At 36.7% G+C, this 22,052-nt stretch overlaps 1 protein-coding gene across 1 annotated transcript in view; it reads left to right on the top strand.

The window, feature by feature from the left end:
• Nucleotides 1–21,043, top strand: part of LOC116179444 — a gene marked incomplete at both ends in the record, with an annotated part of 96,480 nt that extends 75,437 nt beyond the window's left edge. The window contains 7 exon segments of the mRNA XM_031499235.1: nt 18,425–18,580; nt 18,825–18,903; nt 19,356–19,459; nt 19,512–19,682; nt 19,730–19,936; nt 19,985–20,372; nt 20,420–21,043. Coding sequence (XP_031355095.1) covers nt 18,425–18,580; nt 18,825–18,903; nt 19,356–19,459; nt 19,512–19,682; nt 19,730–19,936; nt 19,985–20,372; nt 20,420–21,043 — 1,729 coding nt within the window.
• Nucleotides 21,044–22,052: the final 1,009 nt, after the last annotated feature.

The following is a 22,052-nucleotide window of genomic DNA, read 5'->3' as shown; positions in this document are numbered from 1 at the left end:
AATAGCTTAGTAAATGGTTGGGTTATAAAGGGAGGAGGCTCGTTGCACACAAACATTTAAAGACCGCCTGGCATAGATTCAAAATCCTCCGACACTCCATTCTGCAGATTTTGCCTTTGAGAGTACTTTACTCCGACAAACCGTTTTCGAGATGTTCGCTCTTAAAGTTTTGACATCACCAATGGATATACAGGGTGTTTACGGTCTTCTCTGTATCCTTTAAAGGGGCGGCAGTACAGTTCAAAAGGACTCGACAAACCCCAAAACACCTTAGTAAAAATAATTTAAGTGGACAATGCAGTAGAGTGCTAGATTTGTACACAGATTAAACGTTTAATGTAAAAAATAAAGCAAATATTATCTCGCTTATTAAATAACTTTTGCTAAGGTGTTTGTCGACTCCTTTTGAGCTGTATTGCCGCCCCTTAAAAGGATACGAGAAGATCGTACACACCCTGTATATAATCCAGACGTCCCAATCGCCCTTTGTAAGTACCTACCTTTTTCCGACAATCCGTTCTGGAGATATAAGGGAATATATCCGATCACAATAAGGGGTCCAGGGGTTCCTTTAATGACCTTTAACAGAATACCATGAAAGAGAAAATTAATTTCTAACCCCCCCCTCGCAGGCCCCGTCACTCACTGATCTCGAAAAACAGTCGCCCGGAATACTTTGTACAAACCAATTTATTTCAATGAGGCCTTTCATTAGAATACCATGAAGGGTAGAACGTGTGTTAACCCCCCCCCCCCCCCCAATTTTCAAAAGTTTAACTTGACACCACTAACGCATGCGTATGCAAAATCTGACACCAATTGGTTGTCGTATATAAAAGTTATGCACGTTTTATTTCAAAAACAACATCTCTGGAAATGATCCACGGGGGGGGGGGGGGCGCTTTAAGACAGCAAAATTTGATGGCCTTCTGGCACACCTTCAAGGTATAAGCTACCTGCTGCAAAAATTCCAGGACTCTGGGACCATTCCCCTAGAAGTAGTTCAAAACGGCAGAAGTGGGTCCGGACGGACGGACGGACAAAACGCAAACAATAGCACATTCTTTAAAAAATGCGCTAATGAGTTTACTCATAGCGAACTTCTTAGCTTTCTGTTAAAGTTTATGATTTTAACCAATACATGGATTTACGTAAGAGGGGTAAATGAAGAAATTGTTCAATGAATGTCTGAAATTGCGAGTGCAAGTGTCTTCACAATACAAAGATATCTCGAAAGTATGTACAAATTCAAGCAAAATTGACCCATTTTATCAAATATGCCCAATACGAAGGATGTATAAATTGAAAGTTACTTCATTATGAGTAGAGGTTAATTTTCTATAAGTAGGTACTATTGTCTCAATTGAGTATGACACGAGGGGTTGTCACATAGTGAAAAATGTGTACAAAAGAATACCCACTTCAAAGAATACCGGAGGTTTCCTAAAGACTACCCGAGAATACCCTAAGACTTCCGAAGAATTCCCAGAAATTCCAAGAAGTGGTAGAGATAGAGATTATCTTCCTATTTTGGCCAAAAATATTCATTTAAAACTTCCTTTCAAAATACTAAGTACCTCATATGCATTATTTTGTTTATTTTTAATTTTGCCCGAGATTTTGCCAGTAGGCATACCAACTATCATAGTCGAGATCATAGACATCGTAATATTTCTCGAGTCCAGTGATGGCATGGCATTACACAAGTTTTCTCTTATTTATTAACGAATTCTTAAGCGAGTTCATGATTTTGAACGTTCTCTGTCCGTCCGTCAGTCCGTCTGTGTACATGATAGCTCACGAACGGTTTCGAATTTTCCAATTCTGTTTTCAGTATTATGTTTATCATCACCCAAAGAAGAACTGATATTTATGCTCCATGTCGGCCATGGTTTTTTTCCAATTTTTCTCCAAAATATGGCGGATATGTCAACTACCAACAGAAAATAACACCACGATATGGCCACGCTGACTATAGAGTCACTGTAGTTAACGATACAGTGGCTTTATACCAACAGTGTGGCCATGAGCGCGACGGCCGCCACATTTCCACCAGATTTGAATGCAATAACACAAATCTAGTAGGATTTGCTCATCTGGCGGAGGCGGACGAAGTTAAAACTTGTTTGCGCAACACGTCATTGCTTGACAACTTTAAATTTTGGCTGAGCCGATGGAAATATATATCTGAATTCTTCCAGGATACTTAATTACCGCACAATTTTTAGTAAAGTATAATATTAAGAGAAAGAGCATGATTGTTTCCTGAAACAAAATGAGAAGCGATAAAATTTTGACACCACTGTAGTTAATGAGAATTCCTAGAGAATGGCCCAAGACTTTCTGGAGGCTACCTACGAATTTCTGGAGACTACCTACGGATTCCTTGAGACTACGTAAAAATTCCCAAATAATTCCTCGGAATACCCAAGAATTTCTCGGAATTCCTGATTCCGATACAAAAGAATTCCCAATGTAACAACTCCTCGGTCTTGCATGATCAAAAGTCGAATTTAATTAGAAATCGAGCCATACAAATAATTAAAGGTTAAAGTTATTTCAGTAGGGGTAGTTTCCAGAGGGAACTCCGCAACATTTTTGTACAACTCTGCTTTTCAAAAAAATGCAAGAAGAGAATTTTAAACCTACAAATAACGTAATGTCCTACTCTGCTGGATTGGAATAGCGGGACATTGACGATAGGCGGTACGAAGTTCACCGGGTCTGCTAGTAACAAATATGTTTTAAATATGAACCACTATACAGGGTGTTAATTAATGTCATGCAGATATTTAGGGGGTGATAGTACTCGTCAAAATAAAAAAAGAAATACTAATATATGCAAGATCGTCTTCGTTATACGGGGTGGCAAAGAAAATGTAACATCCTGTATACTGCGACCGACTATTTCCTTTCTATTTCTATTTTCTTTATGGTAGAGATTCTAAAAAATAATGAATGTATCAAATTTGAAATAATTATCACAGAGAGAAGCAAAAGCGCAAAATACGAGAAAAACAATTGAAAATTTGCCACCCTGTATAACGAAAACGACACCCTTTAAACCATGCACATATTTTGACGAGTCTATCGCCTCCAAAAATATTTCGCATGACATTGATGAACGCCCTGTATCTTGCCCTGTATTTTTAAAAACATACCTACTTGCCAAAAGTTCCCATTATTCAAGCTTTAGAGCGACGGGCAGAGGGGCAAATTTTAACGCTTGCTTACACGTATGCCTTGACTGGCCCTGTGTGCTGCATTCTAGTGGCGTATCATCGTATTTTATAAATGGAACACCTTATATTTTATTCGATACATATTTGGAAACTACTTGAAAAGTAGGTACATTTTTTACGATTTCACTGTTATAACCTTTTTTGTTCAACATTTGAGTTTTTCGAATTTTTTTAGAGAATCTAAACCTCGCCGGCGTCTAAGTTTTGAATTGAGGCATAAACTAAGACCTGTTCCACTGCACATAATTTTTTTAGGTACTTAATCGAAAAAATAAAATTTTTGATCGACTTTTACCAAATGTCATATTTTTTTAAAATTTCAAATGACACCCCCTAAACAAATTATAGCTCTGGATAGCCGAAATTACAAAATTTCCACCGATACAATCAAAAATTTCATTTTTTCGATTACAGATCTAAACAAAATTTAAGATTATTAATTATACGTATTAGTTTGTCCCTTCATAGGCGATATTTAATATTTAATAGGGCGATGTGTAGCCCAACTGCAAGGCTACAGCCTTTCGCGCGCTTTTTTGTGGCGGAAAAAGATAGAAGGAAGGATTGTAAGAGAGAAAGAAGTAGTCACAATTATTTATGCGCCAATTTCATTATAAAATCGTCGAAATGCATTATCTAAATGCCCAATAAGTCAATGTAACAACGTGAATTTTTACAAAAAAGGATACTAATGTTTTTATTTGGCATTACCATAGATTAAAATTGTTTTTAGTCTATGACATTACCTAGTTCGATGTTTAAAAATTGAATTTCATGCGTAAGTCCGTTTAATTGAGAAAACAAGTTCAACGCCGAACACCTTCGGTGTCGCATTTTTACTAGCTGACAGTTTTTCTCGTCTAATTGCTAAGTAACAGATTTTCGTTACCTAAACACCCCAAATGTACTCGGTCTCGGTAAAATACAAACCTCCCGTGTAATTATAAGTGAAAAACAATTATTTCAGTTTTATTTGTTTAATAAATAATTTCTTACAATTTTTACAACAAATAAACAAGTCCACTCATATGGGAATCTTGTCCAAGTCAATTCCTAACTCCATTAGCCCGTCATTGGATTGGTGAAAATCTAAAACAGCATTACCGCACACGGAAACAGTAGCGATTTCTCAAAACGAGAACGGAAGCACAAATCAACTAACGGTTTCTACTAGCTACGGGAAAACGAGACAAAGGAAATAAACCCCCTTTATACTGAATGGACTGAAGATATCAAGCGCTTACTTTGAAATTAAAGGTACGGTGTTGTAAAATTTAAAAAGCCAAAACGGCCTAAGTGAAAAATCATGCTGTTACCTTATATAAACTTTGCAAAATACGGAAAGCTAAGGTCGGAAATCCCGGTCGAATCCAAAAATTAAAACTCCTGTATTTAATTTCCACGCTCCCTGGCGTCCTAAAAATCGGGAACTAATCTTGAAATGTAAGTTAATTAAGCGGATTTCTAATGACACTAGGCGCAATCTAATTACACGAGGTTTGCTGTAACACAATAACTGCGGTTAATTATACTCACTTAAATGGCCGGATTCAAATTCAATTCGGTAGCTCATTGTTACATGGCATTTCGGGTCAATCGCAGGATAAAGAAATAAACTGCACGACCTTGCAGCTCTTATGCTCTTTTTCGTTTAATATTGGGAAACTAAAATCTGTTAATAATTAATTAACGGGGCCCCATGCCGAGGACTGTCAGGTACTACAAAAATAAATTACATATCTCCAAGGGAACAATTACAAATTAAAACATTACTTTTACCTTTTATTTCTTACTCCTATAAAAAGACTCCATAGGTTCAATTTCTCGTAAGGAAGCGTCCGTTTGAGTTCGTTGAAGTACCGGGTGTTCATTAACGCTGGTAGCTTCCATCAATGTACGGTGCGTTCATTAAAGCTGGTATATTTCCTATGACTATCAAAAAATACTATTTAGAAATAAAGATATATCCACAACAATAACACTCGAATGAAACTTAATTTGTGTACCTAAACATAGATTGTTAAAGGTACTCATTGTTGATATGTTGAAAATCCAGTAGGTACAAAAATAGTATAATGGAATTCTGTCATACTGCGCTGTAGTACACGTTCAGAACTCGCATATTATCGATATTTAACCATATTTGGTAGGAGACAGCGCCCTTAACATTACAGTTGAGGAGACTCTAACACCCTCAAGCCCTATTAAGCCGGCGCACCTGGTATATGTATTTAGAATCTGTCTAAATTATGCCTCTCATTATCGTAACATTGATTTTTGTTAGAAATTGCATAATAAAGAGATTTCCCATAGGTTATTCTATTAGGGGAGGGGCGGATTAACTTTCATTATCTTTGCCCATGAATAACGTGGTGGATGAAGGAATTGTACTCGTTTTATCGTAGGATTTTACTTAGTTTGAGCGCACGTCATCGGTGTATTATGACGTCATCACTAAGTATGTTTACATAGCATCACGCAATTAATGGAAGAGGGTATGTAGGCAGTAAAAAAATGTTTCGGTGATCATTTGTAGCAGGTGGTCTATATCGCGATCTTTTCCTAACAATGTGGACATTATTATGTGGACGTAAGGAAACATGTTAAAAAAAATCATTTTTTCGTAATAACAACACCCGCTGAGCTTGGCAGCAGAATTCGAGAAGCGACTGCGATTTGACTTAGCCCACACTCACGAGCAGAAGAACCACCGTTACTTTCATGTCAAAACGATGGCCGTTTCGCGAAACTTTCGAATCTGGCTTTTTATATACACACTTGGAATAGGAAATTAAATAAAAACGACGAGAACATATCAGATATATTACGCACACAACCAGGGAAACCTTCTTCGGGACAAAAACCCCGGCATATTGTTCCAAAATTCCCTCATTTCATCTAAAAAGACAAATTGGCATCCAGTTTCAGATTGCATATTTTTTACACATCTAAAAAATGGGCTCTTAATAGTGGAATGTTGGGTAACTCCATTGAAACGGTTCTTGGATTTTATTTTTGGATTCATTAAATACGTCTATCTCTTTTGAACTTGCAAAAGGGATTGACGCGTAAGATGTTCTAAAACACAAAAGTATTTATAGAAATTACAATTGAGACATAAACGCCTATCTATATTCAACCAATCAACGTGTGTTTTAACTTACTGTGTTGGATCATGTAGTGTAGATGGAGTTCCAAATCACTGCTTGTGTGACACATTTGCCCGATTTATAAAGACACTGTTCGCAGGCCAACATGCATCCGCAACTCTCTGTGAAAAGAAACTTGTTATTTATACGAATTCTTATATTACTAAAGCAGGGGTCGGCACCACCATAGTTTCAACGTGTCATTTTTTAACCAATTAAAAAAATACCTTTAAGCGTGTCACTAAGTTTTGTTTAAACAAATAATTAATAAAAAAATCAGTATGTGAAAATACATTTATTATGAAACACTTAAGACGAATTTTTGCATGTATACATTTGATGATTAAACTAACAGAGTATTTACTATGTCGGAAATATTCGGCTGCAAATTTAGAGTAATGTGGGGACAGTATATTTCGCTCTGCTCCTCCGCGTGTTTTCTAAAATACTTCCGCGTGTCACTTGTTGACACGCGTGTCATAATTTTCCGACCCCTGTACTAAAGTATAAATAAAATTAGAAATAAGTTGCTTACTTTTTCTTAGTAAACCCGATGGCATTTTGGGTTATACAACTTTGAAGCGCAGAATATCGCAGTCAGATTTACGGAAGTCATGTTTCTATAATTATTGTTCGTTATGAAATTAAGGGATTTTTCATCGGCTGCTGTAGCAAATCGCGATAAAATAATGAAAACGGTAGCAAACCGTTGTCAAATTTGACGTGTCGCCATGTAAAGGTAAACTACCGCAATTTGGATTGACAGGTAACCTGAAAACAAAAGAAAACCCCTCGGAAAAACCCTTGTCACTAAAGGTTTTTGGTATTTTTTAAATAACTATGCTTCAAGAACCTATATATGTTGCGAAATGCATTGATCCAACACTGTTTTGTTGTGCTAATACGTTGGCATTAAAATATTCCCCAAAAACACAATTGATGACGTGCGCGCAAACTAAGGAAAATCCTACTTTATCTAAATAATGTCATCATCAAAATAGGTTTTCGGGTTTTATTAGAAATCGTTAAATAAGTAGAAGAATTTGTAAATTTAAAGGCAAATTTGTTGCGTTAGGCTAGGGGTGGATCACGATTATTCTTATCGGAAACAATGATGGAGCGGTTTAAGGAATTGATACTGCGACCAGTTCCATTGAGGACATACTGAAATTTTGCATTTATTGGGTGGAATCGTGGAATGTTCCATATGAACCAAATGTACTTATCAGAATTGGAAGTAATTAATTACAACAGTTGAAAAGGGTTGTGCATTCCCTCGAGACGTTCTATGTAATCCGATATGACGCATACACCCTCGTCTTGCTTTACATTCGCCGCGAAATATTATGAATAGAGAGTATTTCCAAATAATTCCCCATTAAACACTAATTGTAGGATAGCAATTTCTACCTTGTGTTATTTACCTAGACCTGCACTTATAAACTAATTACGTGCAGAAGTAGGTTAGCGTAATTAGCTTTGTTTTCATGCATACATTTAATATGGTCAAGTTTCAAGTTTCAGTACTTAATTAGAAGCTTATCCCTACAAAGCGTGTTTACATTGCGACAATGCTTCAGTTTTAGAATACACCACACAAAAAAGCGAATATTTAATTAAAATACCTTAATCAAAACCGTAACTAAGTTTGTAGTAGGAAGCCAATTACAAAACCGCCTTCATTACTCGCTACCAGCGTAATTCGATCTTAATTGTAATCATCCCTTTTGTTTCAAAATTGTATTACTTAACACTATTCTAATAACTGTAAATTACCCAGCTTGATGTATAGCATCTCAAATTTTGCATGGGGTAAGAAACTTAAATTTGCTTCTAAACTACATTCCGCTGTTACTTTAGAAGGTGAAACTTTCCCCTATTGCTAATAAGATTATCAACAAAACCCATCTATGTAAATTACACCCTAAGGCTTTTCTAAATACCTATCTAGGTGTTTCACGCGATTAGCTCAATTTTTATTAACATAGTCAAACGTTGTGCTAACTTATTCAAGGGTGGGATTGCAATAAAGATTAACGAATTTAAATACGAACGTCTTGTCGTTCCGCTGATATTGACGTCCCATCAAAAATTCAATGTTTCTCCACGTTTTTGTGTAGTTTACATGCAAACATTCAATAAATTAAGCCTCGCTTGGGATCATCATGTGGAAATCTTTTGGGGAAGAAATATATCGTCCAAAATTCTAAACTTCAGTCTCCTTTGCGAGCTCTTCCTTTTAAGTTGTTATGGCAAAGAGGATTTGTAATCCCTTTTATCTGTTAAGTGCCCATATAAAATGTGGTAGATACGCTCCTGTCGGCGTCTTTGGGTGTTTATTTACGAAGTTCGCGGAATTAGTGGTCCTTTAGCATAAGCTTCGGAGTATAATATTGTTATATATCAAAAGCTGTAAAGCCAGAAAATTCAGTTTCACTACAGATTAGGGTATTATTGATTTTGACGAATGACGAAATGAATTATTCTGAAAGTTCAATACAATTCACCCTTTCCTATTGACATTTATAGTATTTCTAAATGATTATTGGCGTTCTTTAAAGTTAGACTGACAGTCATCCTCAATAAGAAAGTTACCTGACCTATTCAGTTACGAATAACACTAATTTCAAGGATTCCCGTTGTTTTTCTTCAAAATTATGTACCAATTTAGCGTGTGCATACAAAATAAATAAAACAATGAGGAAATTAGGGGTATTATAATCATATAATTAGATAAGAAGGGGAAATGACACATTATCGAGCGCCCACGCGGAACACAAACTTGTTTCGTAATGAATTATGAAATGAAAACATCTACTGCAGTTATTGTCTATATACCAATTTAACATGAAGGTCTTTCTAACTTTGGAAAAGAAACTGAATAATGGCGGCTTTACAAGAAAGGAATTCAATTCTCTATAATGCATTAACGTAATTTGTCCAATCCGAAAAAGAAAACTCTAAATCAAAAGGTTTCTACTTTGTTACCGACTGACTTTTTGTAAACTTTATTAGATAAGTGAGTGAGCGATTTTTTTCGAGTTTTTCTTAATATAGAATGCGTGTAGCGTAATTTCAATTAGAGTTCGTTACGCTTTCATTCAAAGCGAAGACAAATCCCTTAATGATTGAAATTGGTAAATTGGTCGCCGCTGTTGTTGCCGTAACCGTCTGGCTTATATTTATTTATGAAACTTAATTAAATAATTCTCCTTTCAATTGAATTCTATCAGAATTTATGTCGTACAATCGCTCATTTTCTGCCGTGATTTGCGTCAATTTTTACAAACAAGCATGGTTTAGTTACTCAAAACTGATTCTTTTTACAGCAAATAATCTCATTTACAATGTTTTCTTATTGGAGTACAAATTGTAAGGTTTTTCTTCTGCCTCACAAACTTCTGACGACAATTTGGTAACTTTTGAACTAGTAGCCCAATCTTGGAACTGTTTGAAATTATGGATTCTACAGGCCACATTCTATAAGAAAAACTTTTTTCCGGGTCGATCTGAGACAATTTTTTTTCGGGCCTCAAAAAAAGGCAGTGTATAACCTTCCTTTTTTACCAAAAATCGACTGCACCAAAATTTCTCGGGAAAACACTTTTTCTTATTAATTTTGGTGCGTAGAATCCAAAACAATTCGTACTTTTTCGATCAGACTTCTCAATCAAAAGTTATAGACTAGAAACCAATTTCGAAAGAAAATTCAAAGGGCTGTAACTTTTGAACTAGTAGCCCAATCTTGGAACTGTTTGAAATTATGGATTCTACAGGCCACATTCTATAAGAAAATTTTTTTCCGGGTCGATCTGAGACAATTTTTTTTTCGGGCTCAAAAAAAGGCAGTGTATAACCTTCCTTTTTTACCAAAAATCGACTGCACCAAAATTTCTCGGGAAAACACTTTTTCTTATTAATTTTGGTGCGTAGAATCCAAAACAATTCGTACTTTTTCGATCAGACTTCTCAATCAAAAGTTATAGACTAGAAACCAATTTCGAAAGAAAATTCAAAGGGCTGTAACTTTTGAACTAGTAGCCCAATCTTGGAACTGTTTGAAATTGTGGATTCTACAGGCCACATTCTATAAGAAAATTTTTTTCCGGATCGATCTGAGACAATTTTTTTTCGGGCCTCAAAAAAAGGCAGTGTAAAACCTTCCTTTTTTACCAAAAATCAACTGCACCAAAATTTCATTGAACTCGTTGAAAACTCCTGTGTAAAAATGACACATATTCCCTCGACTCCAATAGTTCAGATAAATTCTTTACATCAAAATTTGTTTAGGAAGACACTTCAGAACCGTGACATTTTTTACAGCTTTAGAAATTCTACTGCGAGAAAAATGAAAAATCCAACCTAATGCGCCACATTATACATGGCTGCGTGACTGAACTTCAATTATCTAGAATGGACCAAATTAGGCACCTAAACCGAAACTTGAATTTTGGGATTAACTGAAATGTTAGCTTCTAATTATCTTGCAACCATCGATAAAGATCAACAAAGTGACACAGTATCAAGTTTCAACGAAGCAACCCTGGGTTCAACCAAATTTATTGGAAAGTGGAAGGATTACGTTGAAAATTTACAAAAAAAATTGGTCAAAATAGCTACAACGCAACATAAAGTTTCACTAAGAATATTTTGTAAATATAATAAAAAAGCAGATGTGTATATGCTCAACTTCATTTTGTATTCAGTTCTACATTTAGCACTGACGTAAAAGGAATATTTAGTTAAAATTTCTTAAATCGAGAGACTCGATCAACTTCCGACAATTATGATACAAATTTTGAAATCTTGGGCACGAATCGAAACAAATTTGACATGATAACTCTATCCGGGTCGCACAAAGGATTCGAACAAACATACGAAATACATGAAACAATTAGAACAAAATCCCTGAAAGAAAGAAAAGCGTGTTTGGACACAATACGTCGCAAGCAGGCGGGCGATTAAAAATAAAAAACTACTTATTATTTTGCAATAATCCATATAATCCGGTCGTACAAGTTTTGCGATATAGGCGCACTAAACTCACACCAACGCTTTTGAATTTTAATTGTTCTCGATAACACTGAATTGATCACAAATTTTCGGTGGCTAATTTGTTTACTCACATTCGAACTAGCTGTTTCTGAATACAGACAAACCAGTTTGAAACTTTCCACAAACTTTTATTATTTCTCTTGAAGATACGTTAAGTCCAGTTATCTCCCGTATTTAACGACACACTACTGCTACCATAACATAAACTCCTACAGGATTTTCAAAATCGGCTCCAATTAGACTTGATAACGCCAGCTTGGAAGGAACGCGTCCCCATTTGCACCGAAATAACGCGCAATTCTTCGTAATACTCTTAACACGTGCGTTAATTAATTTTCGCCTGGTAAATCCTTATCGCACAACGACATTATCTAAATTGAATACATTTTAAAAAACGAAGATTACGTAATTACAAAACTTCTAAAAGGAACAGACAACACTGAGATACAAATTCAAATCAAACGAACCAACTTTGTGCTTATTGCGTAAATATTTACTTTAATAAATTGAAATATTTTCGTATACAAGATGTCTCGTCATTTTTTAAGTGACGTTGTTTATATAACTATATGTAATTTGGTCATTAATGAGACAATGAACAAAATCCTTTAAATTTCCTTAATCTAAAATGGAGTCTAAGCTATAACAAGACTTTTGGATTCCGTGATTATTATTATATCAACGACTTCTATTGACCAATTACTAAAAAAAATGTTTCAGTCGTTATTTGCCTATGTCGCCATCTTTTACTAACAAGGTGAACATTATTATTTGGGCGTAAAAGAAAAAGTTAAAAAAAAATCTTAATTGTTTTTTCGTAATAACAACGCCCGCAGTACTTAGCAGCAGAAGTCGAGAAGCGATTGCAATATTGACTTACAGCACAGTCACCGTTAATTTCATGTCAAAACGACGTACGTTTCGCGGCACTTTCGAATCTGAGTAGCAGTCGGGGTTAAAACTGGCGGTTCTTTTTGTACACAAATGGGAAAGGAAATTTAATGAAAAGTCAAAATTTCGATGTCAGGGAAACCTTCTTCGGGACAAAAACCCTAGGATATCCCACACAAATGCACGAACTATATTAACGAAGACAAAGCAAAGAAAAATCCATAAAACATTTCAAATAAAAATTAGATTCAAGATTCTAGGAACATCATATTTTTTCCTAAAACATCAACGTGCATCGTTCCAGCTGGTTATTGAACTTGTCGACTTCAAATCTTGAGGTTGATATCTGAATCGGAAAACATTAATTAATCTGAATCGATCAGTTGCAAAAATATCATCTTCATCTGAATCATTTTCCAAATTAATTATTAGTGGGGATACATCTTCTCGGTGCCACCAATCTAATAGTATATTAAGTATTAAGGTCAGTAGGTGTACTTTACTGGTTGAGGATAATAATTGCAAACCGAGAGCGCAGCTCGAGGTTTGCAATATTATCCGAAATCGGTTAAGCACCTACTGACCGTGGTGCTTACGCTATTTTTTGCACGATCAATTTATAATTGATATAAACTAAATTCGAATGTATCAATGTGGTAGCATCACAATAGGTTCAGTAATTTTTTGTGGGTTGCTACAGTTACGTTTCTGTTTTTGAAAACAAAACAACACGTGCGCGAAACGTGGTTTGGTTGAGACTAAGTGAACATACCTAAATGATTCAGAAGATTTCGAAATAGAAGATGCATGGAGTATTGGCTGCGCATCGATTATTCCCGAAAAATTTAAAAGTAGATATGAAGCCGCATATGATTCTTTCCTTAAATGGTGTGAAAGTAAATGTCAAACTGACATAAGTGAAAAAATTGTGTTAGCATATTTTGTTCAACGTAGTGAAGGATTGAAATGGCTTATGGTGTGATTATTCCATGTTGAAAATATGATTTTTCTAAGAAGGTGTGTTGATATTTCTAAATACAGTACGCTGATAGCATTTTTGAAAAGAAAGAACGTTGGGTATCAGCCAAAAAAATCTAGCGTTTTTTCTAAAGCAGATTTCCATAAATTTCTTACGGAAGCACCCGATGACACGTACTTGGTGAGTCATTAACTAACAAGATTGAAACCGCTCAGAAGATTTTATGTGGAACTCCAGGGAACCCTTCATCATCTTCGTTGCCATCAACAGAACCTGCTATTTCATACCGTACTAATTCAAATCCTCTATCGACTGCTGAGTGTGAAGAATCTGTAAACACCGTGTTTTCCAATTGCCTGCCTAATTCCCGAACTAATTTTTGTAACTTGCAAATTGTACATTTAACTTCCACATTAATAAACAATAATTTGATTTTTGACACATATCCTACTTGTCGCATGTTACTGTAACTGTCACTTGGTTGCTAAGCACGTTGCTATGATACACTTACCGCCCTAGGTTGGTAAGTGCACCTTACCGCCTTGAAAATGAATTAGTAAGTAGCCGACAATAACCGATCGTGCAAAAAATAATTTTGTTAGTATGCTCCACAGATTAGGTGTAACTGCGTTAATGGCTTGTTGCCACATATCTCCCTTTTCTTGCAAATTCCCCATATATTTTCGATGGGATTGGAAACGCAATGGTAGGGATGTAACCTTAGTACCGCATGTCCATTTTCTAATGCCCTTAATTCTCCGTTAAACCTTTTCTTGGAACTTTTCTTAAGGCACTTTTGCACTTATTAAATACGTCTTTCTCTTTTAGAACTTGCAAAAGAGACTGAAGCGTAAGATGCTCTAAAATACGAACGTGAACACAAATATTTATCTAATATAATGTAATCTTTTCACAGTTAACATAAACGCCTATCTACATTCAACCATTCAACGTGTGTTTTAACTTACTGTGATTCTGTGAAACTATCAACATCGCTAACGGGTTTCTTACATTGCCTTTAGGATTTTCTAGAGGTTTGCCCGATTTAGAAATTTATGTTCGTAGGCTAATATATTTTAATGCATCCACATCTGAAATGAAACTTGTTACGTATATGAATTATTATATTACTAAAGTATCCACTCACCTCTCTTACTGCTGCGACTGGTAAAAGTGGCCCACCATTACCTCTTTCTCGTTCAAAATAACGAATAAGATTAGAAATAAGTTACTTTTTCTTGGTGAACCCGATGGCATTTTTTGGTTATACAACTTTTGGCGCAGAATATCGCAATGAGACTTGAGGAAGTTATGTTTCTATAATAATTGTTCGTTATAAAACTAACGGATTCGTGCTTCGAAATTTTTTTGCACGTGCAGTGCTAATTTTAATTACTTAGTCGATTGCGTGACGCTATTAATAGGCAAGATGAGAAAAACTTCGCAATTTTCATATGTAGATTTAATTTAGGCAAATATTTGATCATCGCACCGAATAATAAAAACTTTCTACCAATCTTAAGCAAACGTTTACTAAGTGTGGCCAAACCGTAAAGAACTAACGATCTCACACCTTCACCATTCGTGGTATTGAATATCAGTCGCATCTAAAGTGCTAGACTTACCATGGAATTGACAGCATTTTCGAAGGGTTAATCACGTATGAAACAATTTTCCATAAATTGAATTTTGATGAATTTTTAATGCCAGGATAACCACAATGGCGTACGATAGTGACAGAATGACCGATCACAGGTGGATGCGCGAAAACAAGCCAGTGTTGCTGCTGCTATTCGAAGCTCTGCATCAACTGCCAAATGAATCAAGTGAAGTGATCATGTTTCTTACAAATTTTTCTTAATTTTTCCCTATACACTCATATGGATCTCATTGTAATTTGTGGGTTTTAACTAAGTGTCGACACACGTTCAGTTCGCAGGACAATTTTGGCCGGAAGGCAACGATGTGAATTTTGAAAATCGCATTGTAAGTATTTTTCGGCCGGAGTAATTTTGAGCAACGGGCTATCGACGAACTGAACGTGAGTGTCGAGCTTAAAAAAAGCACAACCGTCATGTACAGTGTGTCCTATTTTGGTTGAGACCGCAGTGTATCTCGGGTGATAGATAGAAACTTGCGGTTTTCGCGACCCAGCACCACTGTTTGTGAAATTCAAAATACCTATAGAGCAAATATGCCGAAAATCATAAACTCAGATGCGAAAATGTAAATTTTAAAAGCCTACAGGCATTATAAAACAGACAGGCCAGACCTAAGGAAAGTGGAAACCTTAGTCCGGCTTAGTGACATTTGGGATGTGAGTATTTATGCATTGAACATTAACTTTCGGTCTAATTTTGGGGTTTGTACTATTCTAGGTATCAGAAAAAACCATTGAAAGAATTATCCGGCTGAATACTTTTGGCCCACGACCTCAAACTGATATTATATATAAAAATTTTTCATTTCGGGAAGATTTGCGACTGATTTGGAATCACTCGAAAAATGAACACTTTACTTTGGCTGATTTGCTAAGGGACGCGCGGGGAAATTTTGATTTTGATAAGGGGAAAACTACTTTATATAACATTCTAAAATCCATGGGTTATAAATACAAACACGTAAATGGACGTAAAATCCTCTGTTAACAAAAACATGTTGCATCCAAAATTACATTTTTGAGGAAATTCTTGCAATACCAAGATTCAAGGGAAAATATAACATTCGTGAATCTGGACGAAACTTGGATTTTTCAAAATGGATCCAGCGTCCGAAAATGGGTACACGATTCTGAAATTAAAAGTAATCCGTCTGAAATTAAATCAGAAGGGAAGCGTTTTACTGTTTTGCATGCGGGGTCTCGTTTTGGATTTTTGGAAGGGTATTACAAACTTCAAATAGTAACGATAGGGATTATCACTAAACTATGAACGGGGAGATTGTTCAAAATTGGGTGGTTAATCAATTACTTCCTGCTCTGAACAAAATTCAAGGTAAATGTGTGGTGATCTTGGACAATGGACCGTATCATTCGGTGCAGTTGGAAAAATTACCTTCACGTAATTGGAAAAAGGATCAGATGCAGGATTGGTTGATTAAACACAATGTCAAAATTGAGGGCAAAATTACCAAACATTATCTTTGGAGTTTAATTGAACCTTTTAGGAAAGACAATAACAAACGTTACGTGACTGACGAATTTTTGAAAGAGAATGGGCACGAAGTTCTTAGATTCCTCCGTATCATTGCCAGTACAATCCTATTGAAATGGCATGGGAGTTCTGTAAAACTTACTCCAACAAGCGTATACATTCTCAGCTTTCATCCAAGGATAAGGTTAAAAATTTATGGCTTGAAGCTCTTTCAAATTGTACTTCTGGTATGTGGCAAAATTTTTGTAATCATTGTGAAAAACTAATTTCGGAAGACTGGGTGAAATATATGGGAAATATTTCGTTTGAAAACATTCCACCTTTCATCATTTCATTGGAGGAATCTGAGTCAGAATCAGGTATTGGTAATGATTCAGATACTTCCAATGAAACAATGGTCGTGGAATAGAGGGTTTTTGGCATCAACATTTTTGTTTATGACATGGAAAACGAATGGGAACACCAAACTCTTCCAAGTTCCAGAATTTAAGGAAAGATTCAAGGATTTCATCCAGAAAGAACTAGAGGTCACCACATAACAAGCTGGGACATGGAAAGGAATCACAATCCTCACCACGTACTCAGCTGGGGAAACAACAGTTAACATCCAGAAGAAGAAATTCGAGAGCAAAACACCATCAGGCAGCTGCTCTAAGACTAAAAGGTTCCCCAAAGAATAGTAAGCTACCCGCCGGAAATAAGATTAACAGAAATGTACTAATCATCAAACAGCACAGACGGAAAACAAAAGACCCAAGGAAGAACATTCCAATGGCACCGTGGAAGCAAGAACTACACTCAAGCGCAGTTAGGTATCAATGCGGTCGTTGAGAGCATCTCGGGTATGATGGTACTGACGTATCGAGCAGTGGTTATCTTCTAAGAATCTACCACACATCTCCCAAAGCTGATCCAGCCCCAGACTAAAGCTGCTCGAAGTTTAGACTAGCATATCGGCATTTAAATGTGGAAGTGTTTAGTTCATAAGGACCACCACCAGCAACCTGCTATTACTAAGCGTATAACTGTAAATAAGTTCATATATAACATCCTTTTGAAATTAATGATGTTCATTAGAGCCATTTGCCTACTCAATAAAGTATGAAACGTATTGAGCAAGTTGTTTCTCATGAAATTTATACATTTATTTGTACGTATTAACCTATAACAAAATTACCACGAAATCCAAAACTAAATCTGGCAACTATGTTTTGCACATTGACAGGAAATTATCATTTTGTATAAAATGGACATAACCTAATGAGTGACAGCACATATACACAGTGAATTTCATCACCATAACATGGCTTACTATTGGGACAATAACTATTGAACGGAGTATACGTTTGTTTCTGAGATACCTACAGGGTGAAAGCGAAAAGTTGAACTTTTTTTATATTCCTTTAACAACTTACATCTAAACAACATAGAATTGAACAAGCTGCGATATGACACAAAGCCAGTCTGACGAATGCACCATGCCCCCCCCAATGTCTTCCCGTATTTCCTCAGATCGGCCTGGTTCTTCAGGAGAGTTTCCTGATTCTTTTGAATTTCCTCCTTTCAACACGGGAAATGATCTCATTTTCTCATGTATCTCACTTATTGGATAAGTATAATCTCTATTGTCCTCATTTAATTTAGTGCACAGTGCAAAATGCCTCGACTGTCTTGTGTATAATTTATCGGTTGTTAGCCGAAGAATGCCATTCAATAGAATATTGCATGTGTATGTATATCAACTAGTAAACCTAGAGGAACATTGAATGGAATCGTTAGTTCAGAAAGGGCCTGCGAAAATATGATTTAATTATCATGACTGGCTGACGAACCAAATTTGATAGCATCGAATTTTATTTTTCTCCCATTACAATTTACATCCATTTGCTCATCCCGCTATATTTATTAATTATTACCTTCAACTTTTGATTTTATTTTTAATTTTTCTTTTACCAGAATTACCCCCATTATCGAGCGAGAACGAAATGGAAATTGCAAACGGATACCTTAATACGGGTTTATCGTCCCATGGGCACAAGCCTAGTAAAAAACAGGCAAAATTAATGCAACAGCGCCTGGAACGGTTAGCGAGGATCAACATTCACTTGCAGGGTAAGAAAATTTAACGGGGATAGGGCGCTTTTACATGACAATGACGCGCAATTTTTGCTGCTGTGTGACGGCAAGTCACATGCAGGTGTCTGGTAATTGAGATTTAAAGACGGCTGAACGCGAGCTCTAGTTGCATGTGCAAAGCTAGAAGATTTTATGCAAAGTAGGTTGTGCAGGCTTTTCGGTAGGACGGGGAACTGAAGCTTAAATAATCCTTAACTAATTTGCTAATGTTTTGTTTCAGCTTTGTTTGCCGCTATTGAACATGGACATTTGGAGAAAGCCAGGACGATATTGGAATCTACAGATGTTGACGTAAATAGGTAAGTGAAGAGAAGAGGTTGACCGTGATCTGGAAATACTATAGTAATTATTGTCAAAGGTATTTATGGAAGATGTCATACCTTGAGCATTTTTAAATAAATATTCCTTATACCATTTGCTAATCTAAACGAAAGAACATCCAATTTTATATTTTCTACATTGGGCACGAAACACAGAAAAACTGCCTTCGATATTCTTGTATTGAGAATTGTTCCCATAATCCTCTTAAAAAACGCATTCAATTATTTAAAGTCGAATTTTCTCTCAAATTGTGGAAATGCACATTGATCGAAACGGAAAGTAGAGAATTCCTTTTAAAGCGCGATAAATTCTTTTATCCCGTCGAATGTCGATCTCCTCTTATAATAAATTATGTAAAGCATGAGGAAACCGATACCATAAAACGGATAAATGGTTTTTGTTCTAAAATAAATGCTACTTCAATTTACAGTGTGAATAACGATGGATTATCGCCTCTAGACATTGCCGTTCTCAGCAATAACCGTCCCTTAGTGAAAATGTTAATTAGTTTCGGAGCGCGAGAGGGTAGTCAATGTAAGTTTGTCGCCGACCCATTGCTCCCCATAAGTGTGCGGCATTTTTGCAGTTTCAAGCCCCGACAAGTTAGGTTCGCATCTGAAACATCTTCTGGGAGAAGCGGAGATGCGTCTTCAAGAATTAGGTGGACTATTAGAGGAACCTTGTGGGGCACCGTTTAATACTAGGGCGTCGTTTTCGAGCATTATCGGGAATACGTACCAGTCTTCGACCATGACAGGTTGGTTTCCCTACTTAAACCATCAGATATCCCAATTGTGATTGTAGGTTGTGCTGGTGGCGACACAGAGAAACAGGCAATCGCTTGGAGCAGAAGAGTGAAGGTCCTCCGACGAATGGTGCTAGGTTTCGCACAAGCACGACCTCCCGATCCCCCATCTCTTGTCGCCGTCGATATAACATCTTCCACATCCATCACGTTACGTTTACAAGATCCAATCTCGAATGACTCCGCTATTAATACCAAATATTTAGGTAATCGCCTAAGCACTCTAAACTTAATCTAGCAAAGTTCAATTACAGTTCAGTGGTCCGCCAGGCCTGATTTTTCTCCACTAACTGGCGAAATTGATATTTTGGACATGTCCAAGCCCACCTGCACAATAGAGCTCTCCCAAGGGAGACGATATTTTTTTAGGGCAGCTTGCGGAAATTTAAAGGGCTTCGGCAACTTTGTACCTTCTACCCCCGCGTCGGTGGTGCCATCGACGTGGAGAGAAGTTGACCACCGCGATTCAAGGTACGACGGTAAACTCCTCAATCTGGACCACTTAATCGAAGAGGTAAAGCAAATACGACCAGGCACCGAGATATTAGAAACGCCGGGACCACAGCGCAGAACGCAAAGAAAAAAGACGACAATTAAGCAACTATTTTCGGCGGCAAGTAAATTTCAAAAGCATTTAAAAAGGTAATGTGCAAACATGATGAAATGATGATATTAATTGGAGGTTTCAGGGGAATATATTTAGCCTGCATTTTGTACCATGAAGACAAAGTCTTGGTGACCAATGAAGATTTTTTACCTGTGATAGAAATTGATGAATCCTTTCCAAGTTGCATCCATACCGATCTTCATTGGTTCATGAAGGTTGCGTGTACGTGGAACGACACCAAGTTTCTGCGTTGCGATATGGAAAAGACAACCTCGTCCGCAATCCACTTCCGTACCAAACTTTTAGCCGCCGCTTTACAAATGCAATCCGCGTTATGCTTGCAGGACTTAGGGCAACTATTTTACAAACCTTTACGTGATGTGAACGGAACGGTGGTGCTCAGTACAATTAATTACATAAAGTCGCCGAAAAGTGTATCCGTTTTAAATTCGCGATGGTTACCAATGAACAAAGTGTTTAAAAAAGTTGTGCTCAGCGACGACCACAGCATCTCGGAGATTTTGATGGGGTCCATACAAGAACAAATTAACTATCATCAAGTTTCCGGACTCAAACTTGGCAAAGGACTTTACTTGGCTTATCTCAAAATGCAAAGTTCTGTTGATTTGATACAAGTTGTAGTTCCGGCAAAGTCGCCCAACATGTTACCTCACTGCAAAATTCGGGACAATCCACACGTTTCTGAGTAATTATATTAGATTTTATATTTTTCTGATGTCATACTGCATCATCTAGAAGATAAGGGAAAATCCAAAGATAGCAGTGAAAAACCTTATTGGGTCAAAAGTTAATATATGAAGAGATATAATTTCATTATTATTATGATGTTGACATTACTGGCACAGTCTTTCTGTCCTAGTCATTTACAAACAGTGTGGAACTTTTGTTTGCAACACTGAATATACCTTCAAAAGTTTGCAAGAACAGTTTTTAATAATATTCACAATTATAGTATACCTATTATACATACTGCTGTGTGCCCCACGTTGGGCGCCAAAATTATTTGCTGTGTACCATGGCGAACGGTCACTAAGCCGCCCACCTGTCCACCCAGCTCAAACAACTCACCAAAAAAAATCAACATGAAGCTCTTAAAATCCAAGATCGCAACCTGTGCTCAAACTGATACAGAACCCTTACCTCAAACACAAAATTTATTCGACAATTGCTGTAATAAAAAGTGGCAACAGTGCCATCGACAAACACGACCACACCACAAGCTCTCGATCAAAACAGACAAAATAACATCCCAATCACCTTGTACAGTCAATAATCTAAACATCTAGTCTCACACCTCGACTTCCACCAAACAGACGCGTACAAAAAAAAACACAAACAGCAAATTGAACTCGTCTCAGAAACTCTCCCAAACTTTTCTCCGAACACGGGACAGGAAACCTCTTCCCAACCCGAATTCGAACACTCAATTCATGACGTACTTAAACTCTCCCACTTCACCAGCCAAAGGTCTTCGACAAACCCACAACTCCACAAACTGACAGTCCCTAAGAAATCTGAAAACTGAAAAGCCGGAAGCACGGTTCCAACAAACGGGCCCGACTTCACCCAACGGCCAAAATACGGCACCCAAGTCTCTTTAATACATTTCTCATCTTTCTCATTCTTTAGTTAAAACAAACAACATTCTCTTATCTAAATGCGCACCTGCGACAATATCTATTAAGAAAGTTAAT

The sequence above is a fragment of the Photinus pyralis genome, unplaced genomic scaffold, assembly GCF_008802855.1.
Source record: "Photinus pyralis isolate 1611_PpyrPB1 unplaced genomic scaffold, Ppyr1.3 Ppyr1.4_LG8, whole genome shotgun sequence".
Lineage (NCBI taxonomy): Eukaryota > Metazoa > Arthropoda > Insecta > Coleoptera > Lampyridae > Photinus > Photinus pyralis.
This window is presented reverse-complemented; position numbering and strand designations above follow the sequence as displayed.